At 38.4% G+C, this 19,280-nt stretch overlaps 1 protein-coding gene and 2 long non-coding RNA genes across 3 annotated transcripts; all 3 read right to left on the minus strand.

Moving 5' to 3' along the window:
* Positions 1 to 3,014: 3,014 nt before the first annotated feature.
* LOC129892587 (uncharacterized) lies at positions 3,015 to 5,985 on the minus strand. The gene is made up of 4 exons (XR_008767350.1): positions 5,554 to 5,985; positions 5,372 to 5,444; positions 4,832 to 4,908; positions 3,015 to 3,281 (listed from the first exon to the last, which is right to left on the minus strand). It is a non-coding gene; the product is annotated as an uncharacterized LOC129892587 (long non-coding RNA).
* A 4,601-nt stretch (positions 5,986 to 10,586) lies between these two features.
* LOC129893060 (uncharacterized) lies at positions 10,587 to 13,497 on the minus strand. Its single transcript, XR_008767378.1, has 4 exons — positions 13,126 to 13,497; positions 12,944 to 13,016; positions 12,404 to 12,480; positions 10,587 to 10,853 (listed from the first exon to the last, which is right to left on the minus strand). It is a non-coding gene; the product is annotated as an uncharacterized LOC129893060 (long non-coding RNA).
* Positions 13,498 to 15,266: 1,769 nt separating this feature from the next.
* On the minus strand, positions 15,267 to 18,835 carry LOC129893037 (polygalacturonase-like). The gene is made up of 4 exons (XM_055968527.1): positions 18,704 to 18,835; positions 17,577 to 17,882; positions 16,401 to 16,916; positions 15,267 to 15,524 (listed from the first exon to the last, which is right to left on the minus strand). Exons 1-4 carry the CDS (start codon positions 18,833 to 18,835, stop codon positions 15,282 to 15,284), a joined length of 1,197 nt encoding a protein of 398 aa, XP_055824502.1. The 3' UTR covers positions 15,267 to 15,281.
* Positions 18,836 to 19,280: the final 445 nt, after the last annotated feature.

Below are 19,280 nucleotides of genomic sequence, written 5' to 3' on the forward strand. Positions count from 1 at the left end.
ATCAATTCATATATATGAAATTATGTTGCATCAAAATAGAGCAATAATTATTAGTTTAATCATGATTCATACTATTAAGTAAAAATAAGAATTTACCATAAGAAAATATTACTTGAAATCAAGATATTTAATTGAAAGAGTTTTTTTGGACTACATGGGTGGAAGAACCCATGGATAAACACACACATAACTTAGAGTAGAGCTTAAAGAAAATAAATATAATTTATCATATAATCAAAATAATTTAGACATGAGAGTGGAAGGAATACTCTCATTAAAGCCTTACATACCTGGAAACCGAAGCTTTAGTTGGTACCGGAAGACTTAATGAACACTCTTGAGTCCTAGCTTCTCTCCTTGCCGGAACGTTTTGTGTACTACCCGGAATATATGAATCACCGGAATAGTATTTCTTCACTACTAAGAACTAAAACTATATTTGAGAATGTGTATAGAGAGAAGATTTGCTTGAGAAAGCTTGATGAATAAAATGAGGAAATAAGGTGGGTATTTATAGGTGGGAAAGATGACCTAACAATAAATAAAATAATTATAAATAAAAATCTGAAAATTTAGTGGAATATATTGATGTCATGGATGATGTTAAATGGAGGACAATTTATGTCATGAGTGATGTCAAATGTATCTAGATCTTTCTATGGTAGGTGAAATGAGTTATCTTTGACAGAATACTATTTTTGGAAGCTGCGTTTGAATAAGATAAATTCCTTATTAGGATTTGGTGTCTTCCTAAGAATTGTAGATATAGAAGTCTAGTTTCATATCGTTCAAGAATCAACCAATTTGGATAAACCTACAGTGAGATATGAATTTTCTTCTATAAACACTCATTTCCGTAACAACATCCTACCTTACAAAGATTAATTTATTTGACCTACTTAACCTCCGAATCTTAAAATATGGTCTTCATAAAAGTTGTAGGTAATGATCTTGTGGTTACTCAGAAATTTGAATCACTCAATTTGGATATTTCTATGAAAAGTTATGACCAAAATACAGAGGCTGTATCATGTTTAGGCAAAAATTGAAACATCGTATACAACGTTTTTAGGGGATATTACAATAGGTCTTGATAGTACTCTGAGTTGGATTGGGTTGAATTATATGTGATTGGTCTTGTCTAAATCATATATTCTTATTTAGACTCAGGATATCTTGATTGAGTTGTTTCTTCTTCTGAGTTGAGGTTCCAAGTTGATTTGATTCTACCTTGATGTCTGTTTAATTCGTCCATTTGACATACTCGTACATTCCACGTACTGACGCCATTTGTCCTGCATCATTTCATGATGCAGAGACAGGTACTAGAGATCATCAACAGGCGCACTGTTGAAGATCTATTCACTTCCAGCTAGTTGGTGAGTCCTCCTTGTTTCCGGAGGATACCGTAGTTATCTTTTCAGCTTTGAGTTAGTTTTTCTTTATTTTGATTTGTGATAGCCATGAACCTGTCATTGGCACTTCTTATATTGTTGATAGAGGCTTCATAGACTAGAGTGTGGATGATGCTGCATTATTTTATTGTGACTAGTTTTATTTTTACTAGTTGTTGAATGGAGATGTGGTTGGCCTTTGGCCTTATTATGAATAGTATTCTAATGATTTGAGTCTTCCGCTAATAGAATGTGACTGCATGAAAGTGTGATTGTACCAAGTGGTTCGCTTGAAGGCCAGAAATAATTTTCGAGTGCCGACCACGTCTAGGGTACCCTCCCGGTGCGTGACACTAATCTTGTTCCTTTGGGGACTTTCCAAGGTTGAACTTCTCCAGACACATCTTCGAGACCGATGTATACCCTTAAACTGACTTCTTCGAACATTCTTTGTCCGATCAACATGTCCATCCTTTATCCTTCTACATGCCTAAGCTACTTTTTACCCAATACATTCTTAATCGAGATTTTCCAAAACGGCCTCCTTCTCGATTTTTAGTCTGTGATGCAGTTTGAAATGCTTGAACAGTAGAGTTTGCATATGTTACTTTGGGAATATACGAAATTGGTAAACTGTATTATCATGTGCGTGTATCAGGCTATCTACGTATCTTAATTATTTTTTATTAAATTGTCAATTAATGTGTATTATTTGTAATTACTTAATACATAATTCAATTAAATAAATACTTTTTTTAATAATATATACAACTAAAAATTCATGTTAGATACCAATCAAAATCTCATGTTTAAAAATCTCTCGCCAAGAGGATTTTGAGTGATTCGAAAGCATCACGCATAAAAAAAATGTCGGTTACTCAATTATTTTCTTGTGTGAACAGTGATGATCTAGGAAACAAATTATATGGCTCTAACACCAATAAAGAATCAATTCAAACACTTAGTTTACAGCATTATTGAATCTATTTCACTAGTCAGAAAGTGTAATCACATACAAAGACGAACTACATCATATAAAGTCATAGTTTAAAATCATACCTTGTTATAGATTCTTTCCACACTCTTCGGAGAAGAAACCTTTAAAAAAACTTCAATGGAACTTTTGAGTAAATGGAGAAGGAAGAAAGAGAAGAAGCAGAAGAAATGTCTGTTCTTTTTTATTTTTAGAGAGAATGAAAAGATGCATTAGTTTATCCTGTGAGAACCCCTTTATAATCCTAAAGGGGCAACTATTCAAATAGTTGTGTTTTTTCCTTTAAATTTATTAAAATATATAATACATAATTGTATATCTTTAATCTCTCATGGATCCGGATTAACCCACATGGGTGATCCGTTCAATCTCCTTCAATAAGTGTATTGCTAATGTATTTCTTAGGTTCAGATGCCTTACAATAGTGTCAAAACTATTATTTTATAGGTTTATACAAAGGTAATATATTGTCACGACCCACTTTTCATCAGGTCATGATGGCACCTACTATAACCCTCTAGTAGGTAAGCCAACCCGTCAACCCAGAACTTCAAGTAATGTGTTTGAAGGCAAAAACTATATAAGAGCATTGAATTATAAAAGTAAACAGAATGAATAAGCGGAAGTAAACCAAAACATGTTTTAAACAACTAAAGATCCCTCCCAGAACCTGGAAGTCACAAGTACAGAGCTGCTACAAAATAAAATATGAGTACAAGTCCCGAAAGTGGACCAAAAAGATATAAAACAACTGGCTAGTCTCAGAAGGCAAAAGACGGGCCATCCATTCTGAAGGAGACAGAAGTGATCCAAAAACGCCAAGTTATCACCCTAGTCTCCGAATCTGACTACAACAAGATCGATCTATTCGTGACAGTAGCTGGTGCTCGGTCCTGCATCACGAAAGTAGATGCAGAGTGTAGTATGAGTACCAAGACAATAGGTACCCAGTAGGCATCATAGGCCGACTGAGCAGAAAAGGTGAAAACAATATGAAAAAGAGGAATAAGCCTAAATAGGAATCAACATAAGCATCTAAAGTGAAAAGAGTACTATCTACGAGAGCTACAGCTAACTATACCCAACTGGGCCCCCATAAGCCCAGCCGGGACACTCGTACGCAAGTTAAATAAAAACCCGAACGAACCCCCATAAGTTCGCCGAGTACACAGAATAGCTACAACTACCAAGGCTAGGAACCAAGAATATGCGATGTCAGGAACCGAAGTACTGTATCATTTCCAAAACCCAGAATCTCCAAGATTCAATCGATCTAGGGGTGACTTAGGGGTCGAGGCCGGGACTGGGACCCAGAGGCTCGCCCGAATATTCAAAGTGGCCAAGGCCGGGACTGGGTACCCGGATGCTTGCCATAATACATAAGTGCGGGACTGGATACCCGGATGCTTGCCGTAATACATCGGTGCGGTCGAGGCCGGGACTGTATACCCGGATGCTCACTGTAATACATCGGTATGATCGAGGCCAGGACTGGATACCCGGATGCTCGTCATACTAGCAAGTCGGCGGAGGCCGGGACTGAGTACCCGGATGCTCCCCGATAATTCAAAACGGAGGCCGGGACTGGGTACCCGAATGCTCATAGATAATATATCCCATGGTTTCGAATATATCCTTTCCAACTAATCAACAACAATACCGAGAATTTCCTCCACAATGTGTCAACTGATATGTCGCCAAAACTTGAACCGGAGCCGAAGCCAAACGATCATGAATTCTAGTATTGCCAACGCATCTCAAAAGTTATGACTATACCGAGTTATGGGTGGGAGTGTTATTAAGAGCAAGGGTATCGCCTAGCTAAGGCCAACTACTAGGCACTAGCCCGCTACACCATTCTACAGGGATCTAAGTCCACCGGAGCGACGCCGGGCATATAAAGCAAGTTTACATCCTATACTAAGGCCAACATACTCCATAGTATCAACAACATGCTCATTCAACTCTCCTTATAATACTAACAAATAACGATAAGATACACATGCTTCTAAATACCTGAAAAACCTGATAACAAGCCTAAAACATGATTTCTAACACCTATACTAAGGCCAACATACTCCACAGTATCAACAACATGCTCATTCAACTCTCCTTATAATACTAACAAATAACGACAAGATACACATGCTTCTAAATACCTGAAAAACCTGATAACAAGCCTAAAGCATGATTTCTAACACCTATACTAAGGCCAACATACTCCACAGTATCAACAACATGCTCATTCAACTCTCCTTATAATACTAACAAATAACGACAAGATACATCTGCTTCTAAATACCCGAAAAACCCGATAACAAGCCTAAAACATAATTTCTAACACCTGAGATATACAATTAAACTACCCAACCAAAATCCCAACTATTTCAACATGCTTTCACACATTCCAACTCAATCTAAAGAAAGGTAAACCGTAGCCTACCTGTAGGCTAAACACGCGAGCTTCAAATCACTGTGCTGGAGCTTTTCCCTTTCGAACGACCTCGGAACGCTGCCAAACTGTTAAAAATAGAACCACAACGTTGATACGGTCGTTTAGACACTAATTTCATAATTTTTGGAAATGGACCAATTTTTGGGTCGAAAACGGGAATTGTGGGACCCACATACGAAATTCCGGATTTGACCCCCAAAACAGGTTCTAAACGTCACCCCAAGCTCAAAAATCAGATTTATAATACAATTCGGGGTGGGAAATTATGCAAGACGATCAAACAACCAAAACTCATAAATTCGGACTAAAGGACCAAAAATGGCAGCATCGAAATCAGTAGATTCTGGAAATACGAGACTCTTTCAACCCAAACAAATTGCACTATGATGATCCTTGCGAAAAACCCCACAATCTAGCCTCAAGAATCACTCAAAACGAAGTTATATTGACCAAGATACACTCTTTCAAAATTCAATAAAATTTCATTCCGAAAATCACTAAATCTGCAGCTAAAAATCAATTTATTACCTCGAACGACGTGCCAAAAACAGATTCTGAAACTTCCAAGATGTTCTCCTTAAATTTCCACGCAAGATAGCCTCTGGAATCACCCAAATCGGATTTATATTGGTCAAGAAATAACTTGTCAAAGTTCTTCAAAAATCCATTCCGAAAATGGATACTGCTGCAAATAAAATCACGATTTTTACCTGAATCGAATGCTCCAAATCAGTTTTCAATCTCTCCAATGCGTTCTCCACGAAAAACCTCACAATTTTGCCTTTTGAATCACCCAATTTGGAGCTCTAGAACTCAAGAAATGAGGGTTCAAAGTTGAGGAGAAAAATCTGAAAATCTGGTGCAAAATCTGCACTATTGCACCAGATTTTTCTGGTTTTTCATTATTTAAAGTCTCCGAATGGACCCTCGGAATTCGTTCGGAATCCGATAAAAATAAACCAGATATGCTACCCTACTAAATTCGATATTTCGGACTCAATGGCGCATTCAGAATTCTCATACGAGGTTATTATAATAAAAAGTGGGCCCCACATCCAAGAGTCATTTTAAGTCATATTTCACAACGGGCCTCGATTTTAGTTCGGAAGCCTCAAAAAGCGAACGAAGGGTCGTTCTAGACCAAAATCAACATTTCGGAACTAACCGCGCTGTCAGAATTTTTATTCGAGCGCATTTTCCAAAAATGTTGACCAAAGTCAACTATAGGCTAAGTTTCAAAGTCAAAAGCACCAAATAGCCCCAAATTCGTATCGATTGACTCGATAGTCATTCCAACAGTGCTACTAGCCTAATTTGGTCATTCCGGAGCTGATGGAACCATCAAAATTTGAATTCGAGATTTCGTTGGCCCAAAACTCAAAAAGTCGCAACTAAACTAACTTAGGCCTTTAAAATACCAAAATGGACTCGGGACCTCTAAAAATTCAACCAATACTTCTTCTAGACCAAAAACCATCTCTTGAATCCAACGGAGTTGTCGGAATTCCATTCCGAGCATCGAAACTCTAAAAGTTGACCAAAGTCAAACCTTGCCTTAAAGTTCTTCAAATTCTCAACTCAAGGCCTCAAATCTTCGTTACAGCTCCAAAACAGATTCCGTAAAGTCTCCTAAGCCTATTTCGACATTTCGGAGCTGCTGGAATTGACGGAATTCCATTCTGAGACCCGTAGCTCTAATTGACCCCAAATACCACTTTTTAACACTTAAAGCTTATGAAACTCAAACTTTCCAAGTACTTAACTTTTCATAGGATTTTCTAAAAATCAACACTCGATAACAATTAGAAATAACTCGAGGCATCTAAAGGGAGGGGTAAAATGGTCATTTTACAAAAATTCCAAAAATGACCTTGAGGGTCATTACAATATCCACTACTAAAAGAACTTTCGTCCGCGAAAGTAAAAGTACAATCACTCTCTAGAGGCACGAAAGGATGAGGGTTTTGGACCTGCATGCTTTGCCTAAATATTAGACACCCTCTCGAGTTGAACAACGCCATCACAGAACTTAGGCTGAGAAGAAAATCCTCAATTTCACTTCCAACTCCAAAAACTCCTTCAGTCCTTTCTTGGGCTCCAACTCTCACTCGTTTAGCCCGAACTTGACTCAAAACACTGGATTTCAATTGAGGATAACCAAAATAAACCAAAACCACAGAATTGAGTAATACACGATCATGGCAGATACAACTCACTCAAAATTCAAAGTATTTGTCTTATGTTTTGAAATCCATTTCTCCAAGCCACTAAGGGCATTCTACCAATCCTTAGCTATCCTGAAAACCTTCAACGCAATTCAAAAATCGCCTACCAAACCATACAACATTAAACTCTAAGGAGTTACATGCTCTATCTGAATATTGGAGGATGAAAACAACCGAAACAAGGTCACCCCGCGCAAAGCCCCAAATCCCAATTTCAACTTGAAAAACCAAGAACTCTAAATGAAACCAATGTTCTGGAACTGAACACTTATTAAGCTTCCGAAAGCTTGACTCACACTCCTCGGACCACACAAAGGGATCATCCTGGCGAGTCAAATGGATCAATGGTGATGCAATGGTAGAGAAACCCTCGATGAATCATCGATAATACCCAGCCTATCCAACAAAGCTCTGAATCTCTGTAACAGATGTGGGCCTAACCCAACCACGAATAACCTTAATCCTCATCGGATCCACCCTGATACCCTCTCTGGACACCACGTGTCCTAGCAAATGCCACAGACTCCAACCAAAACTCGCACTTTGAGAATTTAGCATAAAGTTGCTGGTCTCTCAAGGTCTGGAGCACAACCCTCAAATGTTGCACGTGCCCCTCTCTACTCCGTGAGTATACTAGTATATCATCGATGAGTACAATCATAAAAGAGTCAATATAAGGACTGAATACTCGAGTCATAAGGTCCATAAAAGTTGTTAGGGCATTAGTAAGTCCAAAAGACATCACAAGGAAATCGTAGTGGCCATAGCGAGTCCAAAACGCAGTATTAGGAATGTCGGTTGCTCTAATCTACAACTAGTGATAGCCGAACCTAAAGTCAATCTTAAAAAAATACAATCACAACCTGAAGCTGGTCGAACAGATTATTGATACGAGGCATGGGGTAATGAATTTTTTTGTCACCTTGTTCAGCTGCTTGTAATCAACACACACCCGCATAATCCCATCTTTCTTCTTAACAAACAAGATGGGTGCACCCACGGCGACACACTCGGGCAAATAAAGCCTTTACCTAGAAGATCCTCAAGCTGTACACTGAGCTCCTTCAGCTCTATGGGAGCTATACGGTAAGGTGGTATAGAAATAGGCTTCGTTCCCGGCTCCAAATCTATGGCAAAGTCAATATCTCTATCTGGGGGTAGACCAGGTAGGTCAGTAGGGAAGACATCAGTATACTCCCTAACCACAGGAACTAAATCAATAGTAAGGGCCTCACTAGACACATCACGGACATAAGCTAAGTACGCTAAGCACCCGAATGCAACTAGCCATTGGGCCCGCATAAAGGATATGATCCCAGTTGGTGAGCGACTATAAACACCCTACCACAAGACCGGGGGAATACCAGGCATGGATAATGTAACGGTCTTGGCATAACAGTCCAAAACCGCATGATGAGGGGATAGCCAATCCATGCCCAGAATAACATCGAAGTCCAGCATATCAAGTAAAATAAGATATGCCCGAGTCTCATGCCCCTTAATAGTCACCACACAGGATCTACAAACCTGATCCACTACTAAAGAATCCCCTACCAGGGTCAAAACATGTAACGGGACCTCAAGTGACTCATAAGAAATACCCAAACGTGGAGCAAAATATATAGACACATAGGAATACGTGGAACCTGGATCAAATAAAACTGAAGCAGTCTGCTGACAAATAAGGATAGTACCTATGATAACATCATCTGATGCCTCAGCCTCTGCCCTCGCCTGAGCAGCATAGAAGTGGCCCTGTCGGCCTCCCCCACGAACATTCGCCCTACCACCTGACCACCTCCCTGGGAACCTCCCTGAATACCCTGCTGACCATCGCCACGGCCGTGACCCCGATCTATACCTCCTGGTGGAGGTAGTGCTACTACCAACGGTCTAGCCCAACCGGGACATTCCCTAGCCCAGTACTCTAGTGAGCCACAATCGAAGCATCCTGAAGCTGAGCGACCCTTGATAACTCATCCGCGGTAGGAAGAAAGCAGACCTGATTCCCTCGAGCTCTGCCCTGTAGTGGAACCCCCCGAACGGGGCTGACTACCCTCAACTGCTGGCAGGGCGGCCTGAATCGGCCGGCTGGACTGACCCTACTGGTACCTATCCTGCTAGAATCGCTGGCGGGGCCTGTCATAACTATCATGGCCCCTAGATTGGGACCCATTGTAGCTACCCTGATGCCTGGGTCTCTTATCGCTTCCCTCTTGGGCCTGACGATGAATAATATCGATCTTGCGGGCATGATCCACCACATTCAGAAAAGAGCAGCCCACAAAAACCAGGTGCTCAGTCCCCAACCTTAGGTAAGGTCTTAATCCACGCATAAAACATCATACCCACTCCTCCTTAGTAGGTAGAATCATAGTGGCATGTCGGGAAAGCTGATCAAATCTAGCCTCGTACTCTGCAATTGTCATATAGCCTTGCTCCAACCGAGTAAACTGATCCCGAAGTCTGTCTCGAACACTCCTAGGGATGTATCGAGCCAAGTAAGCCTCTGAGAACTGGGCCCATGTCAATGGTGGTGGCCCAGCTGGTCTGGACTGCAAATAAGAGCGCCACCACTGTCTGGCTGCCCCTCTGAACTGGTGAGCAGTGAAGTCGGCACCTCTGGACTCCACAAGACCTAAGGAATGGAGCTGCTCCTGACAGGTAGTCAAGAACGCTATGGCATCCTCGCCAATAGCTCTAGAAAATGTCGGGGGAGACAACCTCTGAAATACCCCTAACATCTTCTGATCCTGTAATGACATCATACCATCTAGAACTGCTAGCGGGGGTGCAACAACTGGTGGAGGCGGCTGAACCTCAGGTGCTGGCTAGGTGGACGGATCCCGCGGTGCTGGTGTGCATGTTATTGGGGTCGGGGCCTGTGGTACAACCCCTATAGCTGTGAGGAGCTGCACAATCGCTGCCTACAGTGATGGGGTCATAACTGGTGCAGCTGGGGGCTGTGCTGGTGGTGGTGGTCCCTTTGGCTGAGTAGGAATAGGAGCGTCCTGATGCTCCTCTACTAGCTTCGGCTCTATCTCCGGGTTGGGAGCTAATGCTGCTCCCCTACTTATTCTACGGGGCCGGCCTCAAGGCCTACCCGGAACTGGTGGGTCATCATCTCCAATAGTACTGTGCGTACTAACCATTCCAATGAAAGAGTGAAACAAATGAGATTTCAGGAAACCAATAAGACACAAGAATGCACGAAATGAAGCAACATAGAGATCGTTCCTAATGACATCCTGTAGCCTCTCGAAGATAAGTTACGGACGTCTCCGCACCCATCCGCGAGACTCTACTAGACGTTAGCTCTGTACAAGTGAGACCAACGAACCTGGGGCTCTGATACCAACTTGTCACGACCCACTTTTCATCAGGTCATGATGGCACCTACTATAACCCTCTAGTAGGTAAGCCAACCCGTCAACCCAGAACTTCAAGTAATGTGTTTGAAGGCAAAAACTATATAAGAGCATTGAATTATAAAAGTAAACAGAATGAATAAGCGGAAGTAAACCAAAACATGTTTTAAACAACTAAAGATCCCTCCCAGAACCTGGAAGTCACAAGTACAGAGCTGCTACAAAATAAAATATGAGTACAAGTCCCGAAAGTGGACCAAAAAGATATAAAACAACTGGCTAGTCTCAGAAGGCAAAAGACGGGCCATCCATTCTGAAGGAGACAGAAGTGATCCAAAAACGCCAAGTTATCACCCTAGTCTCCGAATCTGACTACAACAAGATCGATCTATTCGTGACAGTAGCTGGTGCTCGGTCCTGCATCACGAAAGTAGATGCAGAGTGTAGTATGAGTACCAAGACAATAGGTACCCAGTAGGCATCATAGGCCGACTGAGCAGAAAAGGTGAAAACAATATGAAAAAGAGGAATAAGCCTAAATAGGAATCAACATAAGCATCTAAAGTGAAAAGAGTACTATCTACGAGAGCTACAGCTAACTATACCCAACTGGGCCCCCATAAGCCCAGCCGGGACACTCGTACGCAAGTTAAATAAAAACCCGAACGAACCCCCATAAGTTCGCCGAGTACACAGAATAGCTACAACTACCAAGGCTAGGAACCAAGAATATGCGATGTCAGGAACCGAAGTACTGTATCATTTCCAAAACCCAGAATCTCCAAGATTCAATCGATCTAGGGGTGACTTAGGGGTCGAGGCCGGGACTGGGACCCAGAGGCTCGCCCGAATATTCAAAGTGGCCAAGGCCGGGACTGGGTACCCGGATGCTTGCCATAATACATAAGTGCGGGACTGGATACCCGGATGCTTGCCGTAATACATCGGTGCGGTCGAGGCCGGGACTGTATACCCGGATGCTCACTGTAATACATCGGTATGATCGAGGCCAGGACTGGATACCCGGATGCTCGTCATACTAGCAAGTCGGCGGAGGCCGGGACTGAGTACCCGGATGCTCCCCGATAATTCAAAACGGAGGCCGGGACTGGGTACCCGAATGCTCATAGATAATATATCCCATGGTTTCGAATATATCCTTTCCAACTAATCAACAACAATACCGAGAATTTCCTCCACAATGTGTCAACTGATATGTCGCCAAAACTTGAACCGGAGCCGAAGCCAAACGATCATGAATTCTAGTATTGCCAACGCATCTCAAAAGTTATGACTATACCGAGTTATGGGTGGGAGTGTTATTAAGAGCAAGGGTATCGCCTAACTAAGGCCAACTACTAGGCACTAGCCCGCTACACCATTCTACAGGGATCTAAGTCCACCGGAGCGACGCCGGGCATATAAAGCAAGTTTACATCCTATAATAAGGCCAACATACTCCATAGTATCAACAACATGCTCATTCAACTCTCCTTATAATACTAACAAATAACGATAAGATACACATGCTTCTAAATACCTGAAAAACCTGATAACAAGCCTAAAACATGATTTCTAACACCTATACTAAGGCCAACATACTCCACAGTATCAACAACATGCTCATTCAACTCTCCTTATAATACTAACAAATAACGACAAGATACACATGCTTCTAAATACCTGAAAAACCTGATAACAAGCCTAAAGCATGATTTCTAACACCTATACTAAGGCCAACATACTCCACAGTATCAACAACATGCTCATTCAACTCTCCTTATAATACTAACAAATAACGACAAGATACATCTGCTTCTAAATACCCGAAAAACCCGATAACAAGCCTAAAACATAATTTCTAACACCTGAGATATACAATTAAACTACCCAACCAAAATCCCAACTATTTCAACATGCTTTCACACATTCCAACTCAATCTAAAGAAAGGTAAACCGTAGCCTACCTGTAGGCTAAACACGCGAGCTTCAAATCACTGTGCTGGAGCTTTTCCCTTTCGAACGACCTCGGAACGCTGCCAAACTGTTAAAAATAGAACCACAACGTTGATACGGTCGTTTAGACACTAATTTCATAATTTTTGGAAATGGACCAATTTTTGGGTCGAAAACGGGAATTGTGGGACCCACATACGAAATTCCGGATTTGACCCCCAAAACAGGTTCTAAACGTCACCCCAAGCTCAAAAATCAGATTTATAATACAATTCGGGGTGGGAAATTATGCAAGACGATCAAACAACCAAAACTCATAAATTCGGACTAAAGGACCAAAAATGGCAGCATCGAAATCAGTAGATTCTGGAAATACGAGACTCTTTCAACCCAAACAAATTGCACTATGATGATCCTTGCGAAAAACCCCACAATCTAGCCTCAAGAATCACTCAAAACGAAGTTATATTGACCAAGATACACTCTTTCAAAATTCAATAAAATTTCATTCCGAAAATCACTAAATCTGCAGCTAAAAATCAATTTATTACCTCGAACGACGTGCCAAAAACAGATTCTGAAACTTCCAAGATGTTCTCCTTAAATTTCCACGCAAGATAGCCTCTGGAATCACCCAAATCGGATTTATATTGGTCAAGAAATAACTTGTCAAAGTTCTTCAAAAATCCATTCCGAAAATGGATACTGCTGCAAATAAAATCACGATTTTTACCTGAATCGAATGCTCCAAATCAGTTTTCAATCTCTCCAATGCGTTCTCCACGAAAAACCTCACAATTTTGCCTTTTGAATCACCCAATTTGGAGCTCTAGAACTCAAGAAATGAGGGTTCAAAGTTGAGGAGAAAAATCTGAAAATCTGGTGCAAAATCTGCACTATTGCACCAGATTTTTCTGGTTTTTCATTATTTAAAGTCTCCGAATGGACCCTCGGAATTCGTTCGGAATCCGATAAAAATAAACCAGATATGCTACCCTACTAAATTCGATATTTCGGACTCAATGGCGCATTCAGAATTCTCATACGAGGTTATTATAATAAAAAGTGGGCCCCACATCCAAGAGTCATTTTAAGTCATATTTCACAACGGGCCTCGATTTTAGTTCGGAAGCCTCAAAAAGCGAACGAAGGGTCGTTCTAGACCAAAATCAACATTTCGGAACTAACCGCGCTGTCAGAATTTTTATTCGAGCGCATTTTCCAAAAATGTTGACCAAAGTCACCTATAGGCTAAGTTTCAAAGTCAAAAGCACCAAATAGCCCCAAATTCGTATCGATTGACTCGATAGTCATTCCAACAGTGCTACTAGCCTAATTTGGTCATTCCGGAGCTGATGGAACCATCAAAATTTGAATTCGAGATTTCGTTGGCCCAAAACTCAAAAAGTCGCAACTAAACTAACTTAGGCCTTTAAAATACCAAAATGGACTCGGGACCTCTAAAAATTCAACCAATACTTCTTCTAGACCAAAAACCATCTCTTGAATCCAACGGAGTTGTCGGAATTCCATTCCGAGCATCGAAACTCTAAAAGTTGACCAAAGTCAAACCTTGCCTTAAAGTTCTTCAAATTCTCAACTCAAGGCCTCAAATCTTCGTTACAGCTCCAAAACAGATTCCGTAAAGTCTCCTAAGCCTATTTCGACATTTCGGAGCTGCTGGAATTGACGGAATTCCATTCTGAGACCCGTAGCTCTAATTGACCCCAAATACCACTTTTTAACACTTAAAGCTTATGAAACTCAAACTTTCCAAGTACTTAACTTTTCATAGGATTTTCTAAAAATCAACACTCGATAACAATTAGAAATAACTCGAGGCATCTAAAGGGAGGGGTAAAATGGTCATTTTACAAAAATTCCAAAAATGACCTTGAGGGTCATTACATATATTCATCAATATTATATAGAAAAGCTTTATGTGAGCTCTAAAGTACTATAACTTATCGTTGTTATCTACGTGAAAATATCATTAGTGGTGCCAGCTAATATTCCTTTATAATAGTCAGGATATTGTACCATTATATTTCCATATCCGTTCTTCTTGTTCTTTTAGCCATGTCATCGGGATACGAGTCCCTTCGTATCTTCGGATTATCAACTATCATCATTTTCTCTAAAAGAATCTAATGTTATTCCTCCGGGGACTTTCCAAGGTTGAACTTTTCCAAACACATCTTTGAGACCGATGTATACCCTTAAACTGACTTCTTCAAACATTCTTTGTCCGATCAACATGTCCATCTTTTATCCTGCTACATGCCTAAGCTACTTTTTACCCAATACATTCTTAATCGAGATTTTCCAAAACGGCCTCCTTCTCGATTTTTAGTCTGTGATGCAGTTTGAAATGCTTGAACAGAAGAGTTTGCAGATGTTACTTTGGGAATATACGAAATAGGTAAACTGTATTATCATGTGCGTGTATCAGGCTATCTACGTATCTTAATTATTTTTTTATTAAATTATCAATTAATGTGTATTATCTGTAATTACTTAATACGTAATTCAATTAAATAAATACTTTTTTTAATAATATATACAACTAAAAATTCATGTTAGATACCAATCAAAATCTCATGTTTAAAAATCTCTCGCCAAGAGGATTTCCTATTATTATTATTCATGTGTTATTTCTACACTTTGAATACGTTGCACACTTCCTATTTCAAGGATATCCTAAAAAAAAAGTTACTAAAAAATGCACAAAACTTGGGATCAGCTATAAAGGGAATTTAGTTACACAAAGCATTTCGAGGTAGCTGGGTCTATGGAAAAGTCATACCCCGAGATGTGTGATGTAAATAGTCTACTTGCATTAGAGATTGCTTCTATAACTCGAACTTGTGACCTATAAATTAATAAAGCTCAAGAAGTCTGAGCTCCAGCACAGACAGGTGGATTCTGCTTCCCTACAAAAGTAGGCTTGACATTCTCACATATAGACTTGGCTGGTCCTTCTTTTCCATTATAGGAAATGTCTATGTCTCCAACTTCAACTCCTTCACATGGTACTCCTTTACTGCATATTAGTAGCACTGCATCTTGTGTTCTTGATGTACCCCTTACATTTTTTATGCTCACTTTGCTTATCTTCACTTGTGATGGCAACTACAAAAAAGTGCAAAAGAAAAATTAAACTAGAGTTATATTCAAGGACTTTAGCTTTTATACACAATAATAACAATGGTGGAATCAGAAATTTCACTAAGGGTGCATTTAAGATTTGATATACATGTATAAAAAGTAATATATGACCTATACAAATAGCACTTTGTCATAGTTTGACTTGACTTAAAATTCAATTTTTAATTTTATATGTGTTATAACATTATTTGTGTGGCAATAAAATATTTTAAATTTTTGGTATTAAATATATGATAGCATTTGTGTGCCTATAAAAGCTTCTCATTAATGAAATATAGGAATATTTCATTCTGTATGGAACAGACTAATTATTTACGAAATATATAGTATTGCACGTCAAATAAAGTGAAACGAAAGGAGCATGATTTTCACTATTAAAAATCACTATTTTCCAACTAATTTCTCATTGAAAATTGTTTAATGGCTATTCTCACTGATATTTCGATTAAATTGGTGTAAAAAAAAAAAAGAAATAGTAAATATTTGAGATGAAAAAGTTAGGAAGCCTCTCACTATTTCAGTGAGAAAATCTATTTTTCACTATTTCAGTGAGAATCTGTTTCCCACCATATATTTTCTCATGTGTTGGTTCTGTTCCCAGTGAGTTGATTCAATGGGAAGTAAGTGGAAAAATAATATTTTATAATTTTCCGCCGATTTACACTTTAAAAAAAACTTGTTTCTAGTAATATTTCGATGAAGAAGATTCAACTGACCATCATTCGCCGACCGTAATTTTACCCTTATTGATAACGTAGAAGAATTTCTACACTTATCATATCATTTAAAAGATAAGTGCACATAGCTATGCATAATTATAAGTGGAATAAGAGTTCTTACAGCTTTATTGCATTGATTGTATGGGCAATAGACTTGATCAATAACAATAGGGTTGCTAACATTTTGCACAATAATATCTTCATAATGCAACTCAGTGACAACACCTTGATGTGAAGCTGGCCATGTCTTGATCCTAACACCATTATCAGTATTAATAAATGTACAATTTTTCACATAAACTCCCACCACAGGCTTTTCACCAGGAGTCCTTCCAAGACTTCCAACACTAATACCATGTCCAGGTCCACAAGTAACTCTAGTAATATGAAGTTGTTGCAATTCATCACCAATAGAGATACAATCATCTCCTGTTCCAATTACAGTATCCATGATGTTCACGTTGTTCGATCGAGCAACGTGGATACCATCGGTGTTGATGCTTTCTGGCGGAGCTGTGATTTTAACTCGGATGAATGTCAAGTTGTTGCAACCGTTAACGTTCATATGAAAATTTTTGCTATCTTTTGAAGTTATGTCTTGGATTGTCGAACTTTTAAGGAAGTTGAAGCTCAAATTCTGTATCAATGACCACAATATTTACATAAGTTTAATAGAAACATATAATATAACACACTACGAAAAATCGGTCAAAAACTTTTATTATAATAAAATATTGTTACAGAGGATGATTGATACCATATCTAGTGAATAGGGCGCCGGCCTTTATGAACCAAATAGCTTTGCTATACATATATTTTAATTTATTTTACAATTTTTTTTGTACCTTAATCACTATAAAAGTACAAATAGTATTAGTTTCTCGTCCCAATTTATGAGGCATTGTTTGACTTAAATATTTAAGAAAAATAAAATTATTTAAAAAAAGTATGCAAAAGTTTATTATTATAACAAGTTACTTACACCGCAATAAAAATAACTTTTAGCGGCAATAAATATGCACATTAACAAAGAGTGTTAAAATCTTTACCGGCATTAGTTAATTGCCATTATATCCAATGTCGCTATAGGCTTTAGCGACATTTATAAAGAGTGGCAATTAAGCCATTGTCATTAATTAATTGCCGTTAAAGATCATTTTTGATGTAGTGTTAAAAGATAATATATGAGTAATTAATCTGAAAAATAAGTCAAGTAATATTGTACTGTAAATGAATGTAGCAGTACTGTCGGTGGATATAAGTTAAATTACAGATAAAGAGAAAATATAAGACTTACATAGGGAAGATGGGCGCACTTGGTTTTGGCACAATCATTTTGAGCCCAAGCAGCTTTACCTTGTCCATCAAAAATACCAGTGCCAGATAGTGTGAAATGATCGAGGTAATTAACAGTAAACCATTCACCTTGAGGGAGTAGTTTAGGATCTGGAGAAGCTTGTAAAGTGCCTTGGACTTGAAACTCAAGAGGTGCCTTGCATGGACCTTCTAATTTTACTTGCTTCATTGGAAATGTCCCTTTTGGTATCACTATTTTACTTGGACTTGTTGATGCACATGCCTCTTTAAATGCATCCAATATTGCCTATATATTTTTATTTTCTTTAACATAATCATCATCAACATATACTACTAAAAAATAAGAAATTGTAGATGAACAATAAAAATTACATGTTAATCTCATTTAGTTGTGGATTAGCAATGGATTGTAATTAAGAAGATTCAATTAGCTCAGAGCTTTTTAGCTATGGATTAATTAACTAGGGACTATCAACATATTTCGTTGTTAAATCCATATTTTCTAGTAAGAGAATTAGTTTTTTCAATTAGAGGCAAATCTGAACAGGTTCAATAGAACTCATTACTTTCGGATTGAACCATTATAGTACATACACAAAAAAAAATAGAAATAAAAATATATATTCCCTTATTTTCAATTTTTATGATGATATTTAATTGACCGGACATAAAATTTAAGGTGGGAAAAAGCTTTTGAACATGTGGCCTTGGACATAGCATGAGATTTCTGTGGCTATTAAAAAATATCATTAGAAGTAAAATGAGAAGTTTAAGGATTGAATTGTTTCCTAAAACAGAAAGCTATCATTCTATTGATCATAAAAAGGGAACAGAGCTAGTAATAGATCATATCCCTTCTGAATCAGCAACTTTAAATATTCGATTCACTTCTAGTAATTAAATTTATATGGTGATATTTGATTGGATACAAAATATAAGAATATTTTTTTAAAAAAAATGTGATTTAAGATATACCATGAGATTTTTTTGACTATAAAAGCATATCATTAAGAGTAAAAAAAGTTTTAAATTGTTTCCAAATATATAAACGTATCTTCTTCTTTTTTTACTACTTCCGTCCCAAATTAATTGTCGTGATTTACGTACCTTACTGATATCTCCATTAGGTGTTGCACCAAATTTGGTAACATCAAACACTGCTGGTGATTGAGCGTCTCCAAGTCGTGCTAAAAATAACATTAATATAAATGCAAATAATACCTTAATATTTATTTCCATTTTTCTTCTCTTCTTTTTTTCTTTTTTCTTATGTATTTTATTTTTTGTATTTTTTTTAATTTCGTTTGAAATGGTAAAGTGAAGGTTGAAGCCCTTTTATAGTGCCATTAACATGAATTGAGACCATTAAATTTGTGTCAGTATGAATAGGAATTTAGTGGTTCATTTTATCTTTGATATTTTCAGCCTCGTGACTTATTCTTATTATGCAAAACCAATTTATCCCCCAAATTAGATAAATAGGAATGTAGTGGCTCATTCTATTCTCTATTGGGACGGAGGAAAAGATCAAGATAATATGCAAATACAAATAATTATTAGGCTGTGTTGAAAATTTCAATACCATTTAGCCTAGTCATTGATTTGATTGTCACAATTTATCAAGCATTTTGGGTCTTGGTACAAGAAATTTATAGAATTTTTTATTTTTATTTTTTAAAAAGAA

The sequence above is a fragment of the Solanum dulcamara genome, chromosome 6, assembly GCF_947179165.1.
Source record: "Solanum dulcamara chromosome 6, daSolDulc1.2, whole genome shotgun sequence".
Classification (NCBI taxonomy): Eukaryota; Viridiplantae; Streptophyta; class Magnoliopsida; order Solanales; family Solanaceae; genus Solanum; species Solanum dulcamara.

What these genes read in the sequence shown, in the direction of transcription:
- LOC129893037 (XM_055968527.1), bottom strand. Translation starts at nt 18,835, where the DNA reads ATGGAAATAAATATTAAGGTATTATTTGCATTTATATTAATGTTATTT. An exon ending in AGTGCGCCCATCTTCCCTAT is followed by an intron (nt 16,917 to 17,576) that starts GTAAGTCTTATA and finishes TCATTGATACAG; the next exon opens with AATTTGAGCTTCAACTTCCT. An exon ending in ACAATCAATGCAATAAAGCT is followed by an intron (nt 15,525 to 16,400) that starts GTAAGAACTCTT and finishes ACTTTTTTGTAG; the next exon opens with TTGCCATCACAAGTGAAGAT.